Genomic DNA, 7,352 nt, shown 5'->3' with positions numbered 1-7,352 from the left:
GCTCTTGGAGTGCAGACTTTTTGCTCACTTCCACTAAAAACTGAGAGTCAGAGCAACAGGTTGCCTCTTGGCTGCCATCTCGTCTGTCCACATCCCAAACACACATACACAGCCCAAGAAGAGACGCCCAAAAGCAAGTGCCTGAGACAAACATGCACGCCTCCCACACCGCATGGTTAATCAATTCTAATTTGAACGACCGTAGCCTCACCTCCTACACTCATGCCTTCTGATGGTTCCTGGAGAAAATGTCTCAGTGATCTTCAGTGAGTGGAAAAGACGAGCAGAGTGAAGCAAAAGCATGAATGTGAAAATAGAAAAAATGTCAGGGGGAGGTGATGTGATTGGCAGATACTCATTGTTCCTGTGTGGTGGCTGGGAGTCTGGCTCAATGTTTTAAAGGCAGCTTTGCAAGTGGCAGCCAGAAGTGCTGGCTTAATTGGATTGAGATGGTCATCAAATGTGGTGTTAGTTCTTGGAGGATACAACGTGAAGCTCGGCTGCAGTCAGTGCTAGGACACATCAGCTGATGGTGCAAATTTACACAAGTGATATAAGGTGCTTTACTTTGGCTGCTTTAGCCTGGCCACAGTCTAAGTTCAGAGAACTGAAGAAGCTTCTCGAATGAGAGGTGAAACGTCTTCAAGCTACTTAAAGAAGTCCAGACGCTTTTCTTTCCAAGCTCCTTTGACTACGATGACCTGGATGACTGAGAACCTTCACAGACATATAGCCTGACCACAGTTACTGTGCAAATGCAAGCCACTTTACAACCCACCGACCAAAAGCAAGGAACCCACTAGCTTTTGGTCAATCCATCCATTTTCTTCTGTTTATCCAACTCAGGCTCACGAGGAGGCTGGAGCCTTTTGTAATTATGTTCTAGCATTTCATTGTTATATTGATCTTGAAAGTGATATACAAATAAATATTTTTACTTACTTACCTCCACACACACACACACACACACACACACACACACACACACACACACACACACACACACACACACACACACACACATTCCCCATCCCCATGCTGTATGTAACTTAATCAGTGTTGTACATGTTGCCACTGATGCCTGATGTTCAGTGCTGACTTCTCGCCGCCTTATGAAATCCATGTGTGCACAAAAAAAGGTTGGGGATGTCCCAAAATGAAATCATGTTGCCACATAGATTAGATAATATTACAGTACATGGAAAAATCAATCTTCTTTTAACTACAGTGGTTCTCACTGAAGTACCATAATATTTTTTATGATGTCAGTAAACAGTTTACAACAGTTACACAACCTGGTGAGGTTATGATATCTAATGCAAATTATATAAAACATAAAACCTTATATTTTTTTTTGGCTGCTTGGGGGCATTGATGTGTAAGGACAAAAAAGAGCTAATTCATTAGTTTGTGTGGAAACCTCGTGGCGCTTTTGTGGATCTATACCTGTAGATGAAGACTGGTGAATCACACTTTTTTGTTTATGTTTATTTCCTTGATGTACTGTAAGAAGTATTAGTGTTTTGAGTTTAAAGACTAACCACAGTGCGCCTAAAAGAGCTGTGAGCGATTGTACAAATGAGTAACGTTGCTCCATGTATATACATTTGCATCAGTAAAGGCGAAACTCACAAAGCTACACTGGTTTTGATTCATCTTAATCCAAGTGTGCAACAGATGAAAGCAGAAAACACTGAGAAATATCCCAGCAGTTGGTGCTGAATAATGACATTTTTACACATCCAGCAGCTACATTGGATTTCTGACATTTACTTAGATTCATATTAATGTCCATCTGACAAATGTGAGGCCAGTTTTTACTCTTCATTTTGGTGCATTATTAATGCAGTTAAGACAAATAATATTGATGGCTCCATGGTTAATATAGTTAATGGCCCCTCTAAGAAGTGTGTGCTCCAGTGTGGGAGATTTGGGTATCTGTGTCTGTGCGTTGCATTGTGTATGGATGCATCTCGCTTACTAGCAAGCTTAGTAAGCTAGCTTATTAAGCCACTGACCAAAAGCAAGGAAACCACTAGCTTTTGGTTACATCTGGTCATTTTTTTTGTTTATCCAATTCAGGGTCACTAGCAAGCTTGGTAATAGAATAGAATAAAATTCAACTTTATTGTCATTGCACATGTCACAGGTACAGGGCAACGAAATGCAGTAGCTTACTAAAGCTAGCTAGCTGATATGTTAGCACTGCACCTGTTCAACCAGATACAACCAACCAACGTGGCAGCTAACTAACTAAAATGCTAACTCTTGGGGTTCAAAATGCTCAATCCAAAACCAATAGCTAGCATCATGATAGCGACGTCCATGGTGGGATTTATTGGAGGTGTTGGGCTCCGTTCATCTGTTAAACCATTTTCATTCCTGGTGGGGATCAGTATTTATATCTTAAAACAGTTTACAGATCAAACAACACTAAAACCAGGAACTCTCTTGGGATTTCAGCAGATGATGATGAGTTAGATTTATTCAGCTTTTTATTAAGCTACCAAGCACTGGCATTTCAGAGTGTGCAGCTTCTTCTGTTAGCTATAGTTCTTGCAACATTCTCCAGGTAGAAAACCGTGTTATGAAGGATGTCTCTGAAGACATTACCCGCACAGTTTGTTGGCTCTGCAAATGATAGTGCAGCTGCTGTGATGAGCTGATATAGAGTAGCAGCCACCCTGCTAAATGAAAAGATAAACCTTAACCTGTCCGCCATTCACTTAATCAGTCACAGCTGGAACTCGGGCTCCATTAGACTGAGAGAGTCATTTTCACGTATTTATTGACTCTCCAACTCCAGAAGTTTGCAGCTGATCTCAGTAAATCGAGCACTTTTGTCCTCCTCTGTTTAGAGATGCAGATGTGGGTTAAAGGGAGGCAACTCGCTGCAGGTGATGTTCTGCAAAAAGCAGAAAGAGTACATCGTCAAAGTGGACTGTTTTCTAAGTTTGATATGTAGAAATTTACTCTGCGGGGTGATATTTATATATTTGTTTCTTTGGTTTTGAACCGACAGCATTTTTTTCTGGTGAAATATTAAATGCATTCAAGTGGCACAGCTGACCAAATAGCAACGAAGGAAGTGGGATTTAATTCAATTTTATTCATGCAGCGCCAAATCACAACAACAGTTGCTTCAAGGCGCTTTTTATTGTAAGGTAGAGCCTACAATAATACATACAGAGAAAAACCCAACGATCATATGACCCCCTATGAGCAAGCACTTTGGCGACAGTGGGAAAGAAAAACTCCCTTTTAACAGGAAGAAACCTCCGGCAGAACCAGGCTCAGGGAGGGGCGGGGCCATCTGCTGCGACTGGTTGAGGTGAGAGAAGGAAGACTTTTATGACTAATATGTAATTATTTAAAGCACACAGGATACAGTGAAATGAATATTGGTACTGATGACATATTTATTTTCTCCTGGGTCTTTGACACTGCGAGTGACCTCTTTCATATTAAACACTGATGATGTAAGCTTTCATCTGGTGCAGCTTTGCATATTTTACAAACCTTTCCACTTTGCTAATGCAAAAATATCAATTCAAACATGGTATTAAATGTGTGAGAAAAACTGCAGCAATTTTCTAATCTCTCTGTTACAGGGTCACACCATTAATACAGCTTCTATTTGTGACTTGTGGCTTAAATGCAGCTAACTCTCAGTGTTTTTATGTATGTCTGGCAGTACAACTTCTGGACAGGACAGGTTAAAATAAATAAATAAATGTATATAGGTGTACATTTAAAATCTTCATCTTTTAAACAGTGGATGGTGTCTTTAAAGAGATTTTTCATCTGCACTGGCAAAAAAAAAAGCAAAGTAAAGAAGGTAAATGTCAAAAACAGTTATTGCTTTTAACAGAAACCCCTCAAAGAATCTTGGAATTGTGATTGTTTTTCACTTATTTGACAGCAGATAAGCAATTAATCCATATTTCATGGAGATGTAAGCATACTGTAAACTGTAGCTGCTTTGAAACATTGCTCAAGTACAGCTTCAACGTCCTCTCCATTTCAGACCCGCCACTCATGTTTCTCCTAATTAGTCTATTTGTGAGAAAAGGACGTCTGCTTTCCTCTTGTGCAGTTCAATTGTTCACTTTAACCTTATTTAACAGCCTTATTGACGCTATGCTATCTCAGCAGGTAAGAAGAGCCCCGGCGCTCTAAGTCGTCCACCAGCATCGGGAAAATCAGCCTCATTAATAAAACTGTTAACCCATAACAGCTGATCCATAGCAATCAACCGATTTGCACCTGCATGATCAATGAGGCGGGTTAATACTGCGTGGTTAGAGAAGCAGAGAGGGTGGGGGGAGAGAGACAGTAGGTGGATGGTGAGGATGTCTCACTTCAAGATCGGTCAACTGTTAAATGAGCAAAACCAAAGATTCTCATTTGTGCTTCCGCCCACTTTTTAAGCAGCCACTGACATCTAACACATATGTGGGTGTGCACAAACACTCACACCTACACATGCCTGGCCAAACGGCCCCCACTCACACACACACATGCACGTGTGCACACACACACACATGCATTATGAATGTCCTCGATTTTCCTACATGGATACTGTAGAACTTCTCAACATTTAAATAGCAGTTTGAGGCTTTACTTCAGATCAGAATGATTCAATGTCGTGTGCAATGTTCACAGATACGTTCACGATTAAACACACGCACACACACACACACACACATATAACGCAGTGTCACTGGATGTCAAACAGGCAGCTCTTGACGTGGAGTTTTATGATAAGCTAACAAACAATAAAAGTGAAGCTCTCCGTTGTATCACTGTAACGAGCACGCTGGGCGCACGGCTCTCAAACATTCAGAGGGATACACAGGATGCACACTCAAGGCAAATCACGCACACGCAGACACACACTCTGAGGGCGCTGAGCAGGGAGTATAAAAGGGGCATCCTTCCCACTCAGCGCAGAAGTGCTCTCACTCTCACACACTCCTATAAACGCGCTGAAGATCTTTTCTCAAGGTAAGCTTTATTTGCTTTGTGGCAGGTGATTTGAGGCTTTTATGAGGATTGTTAAACTAAGAATTTCCTTCTTTTTTATTATTCTTTTGTTTTCTTTATAATCATTTCAAAATTCAAACACTTTTCTAAAACAGACAAAAAGTGAGGTACAGAGGATAAAATCTGATATTTTTGTGCTAAGCTTTAATTCTTTGAAAGCTACACATGCTCCCTCTATATATATACAATTTGATTAATATGATTTGACACGAATTCATAAAACAAATTCCAGAGACGTTTCCCAAAATCAAAATGGACATTTTTGTCTGCAATAAAAATCAAGTCACTTCCACCTGGTGAAGCTGCATTCATGATATCTACCCTCAGTTATCTAATGAGGCCAGAGTGTGTTGCGCGCGGGTGACTGTGTTAATATGTTAATATGCTGCCCTCATTAATGTGTTGAGTCAGAGTAATTTTCAGTTGTGAAGGAGCGCTTGTCTGGCAGATGGTCCAAGCTGTCGTTTCTCACTCTGGACTGCATCTCTGATTCCTTCTCATTAAACTTCTGTTTGCTCCTCTCCCACCGCTCTCAGATGAATGCTGGGCTGTGTGTGTGTGTCGTGCTGGCAGTCCTGTGTGCGAGCTGTTTGGGGCTCCCCTTCTCCTCCCAGCCATTAGACGAGGGCCAGCGCCCCATCTCTGCTCTCTCTGAAGGTAAAAGTTGCGACACGTTTCTCGCCATCACAGTGAGTTTTTGTGCCTGACTCGTGCTTTTCTTGCCTGTTTTGAGCAGCTGTCCTTGAGGCTGACACCCACACCTTGGGAGATCTCCACCTCCGACACAGGCGCTCTGCCCCCCAGCTGAAAGCTCTTCCTCTGGCTGAGGAGGATGCAGACTCCCGGGCCAATCTCAGTGAGCTGCTCGCTAGACTCATCTCCTCCAGGAAAGGTGTGTTAGTGAGTGTGAGGAATGTGGATTTAGGTGGCATCCTTTCCATGCCTGCAGCCTTAAATGATATATGTGTTTAGAGAAGTGTCTGTGTGCATGTGAGTGTGAAATGAAAAACATCTGGCAACAGTAGTATTTGGAGCGCAGTGCTTTTTCCTGCCTTCCCCCTCCCCTCAGTCATGCTAATTACGGGAATTAGTGCACAACCAGCTTTGTAAAATGAATTAGTGGCTCTGAAAAGCTCTTGTGGTTTGAAAGAGCACGTATTAGTGTGTAGAGCCTTCCGGCCACTTGCCTCATACCATCTTATTTCACTTTTGTTTTCCCCCTATCTGACTTCACATCACTTTTTTTTCTTTTTTTTTTGCTAAGGAAACAAACCCTTGACCCTGTCGTAGATTATAACATCCAGCACTCACATCTCTCGGACAGCTGACCGGACAGGGGAAAACACACACACGCACAGACACACTGTCAGAATCAGACTTTTCCACTTGGCGTCCAGATACTGATACTGACTCCTTGCGTGTCTCTTTGTAGGACAGTTTGTACAGACTGAAACATTTTGCAGAGCTACAGATGGACAGTGAAATCTTTTATTTTGGCATCAGTGGCTTTAGTGAGAAATCTGGATTTTGTTTTTACCCCGTTCTTTAGCTCATTTTTTCAGTTTAAATAAAACACAAATATATATTTGAGTTACAGCCGTACTTTTACTTTGCTGTTGTGTAATATCGATTATAAAAGTTCCCCAGACTCAGAAAGCGTTGGGCCAGACAGTGAACACTCTAAAATGTCAGAGGGCGCCGTGAAACTCATATGTAATGCCTCGGGGAATGTGTGTTTCTGTTAATCGTGCGTGTGCGATTGTGGGTGTCTGTGCTCATGTGCATGCTGTTCACTTGCATGTTTTGGTGTGGGAGGTGTCGTTATCGTGTCTTTCTGCAGCCAATCTTCTCAGCACGCCAGGGAGTTGAAACGCAGTGTGTATGCATGTGCATGCCGCCGTGTGCGTGTGTGTGTGTGTGTGTTGTGTGGGAGGATGTGGGTGGAAAAAAAACTCCATTTCTGTGAGCGTCCAATTGATTACCAAACGGAGAGCAGTTCTGCTCCAGTTCACTTGGAACAGAAATCAAAAGATCGGAAGCAGACGTGTTCTGCAAGATCTGTGTGTGTGTGTGTGTGTGTGTGTGTGTGTGTGTGTGTGTGTGTGTGTGTGTGTGTGTGTGTGTGTGTGCGGTCATTTCTCTGCAAAGCACACACAAATTTCTGCACACATGCACTGATACAGCGATCATGACACACAGGAAGGGAGGCTAATGGCACGCTGTCAGGCTAGACTTCAGCCGTGTCTTTAGTGTGTGTGTGTGTGTGTGTGTGTGTGTGTGTGTGTGTGTGTGTGTGTGTGTGTGTG

The 7,352-nt window shown here is 42.4% G+C and overlaps 1 protein-coding gene across 1 annotated transcript in view; it reads left to right on the top strand.

Annotated features, from left to right (window-relative positions):
- The first annotated feature begins 4,890 nt into the window (after positions 1–4,890).
- The window catches only part of LOC102194407 (cholecystokinin), a 3,529-nt gene continuing 1,067 nt past the window's right edge, over positions 4,891–7,352 (top strand). The window contains exons 1-3 of the mRNA XM_005728905.1: positions 4,891–5,007; positions 5,583–5,703; positions 5,783–5,938. Coding sequence (XP_005728962.1) covers positions 5,583–5,703; positions 5,783–5,938 — 277 coding nt within the window. The 5' untranslated portion in view covers positions 4,891–5,007. The remainder of the gene's footprint in view (positions 5,008–5,582; positions 5,704–5,782; positions 5,939–7,352) is intronic.

The sequence above is a fragment of the Pundamilia nyererei genome, unplaced genomic scaffold, assembly GCF_000239375.1.
Source record: "Pundamilia nyererei isolate P.nyererei 1_Seehausen unplaced genomic scaffold, PunNye1.0 scaffold00030, whole genome shotgun sequence".
Classification (NCBI taxonomy): domain Eukaryota; kingdom Metazoa; phylum Chordata; class Actinopteri; order Cichliformes; family Cichlidae; genus Pundamilia; species Pundamilia nyererei.
This window is presented reverse-complemented; position numbering and strand designations above follow the sequence as displayed.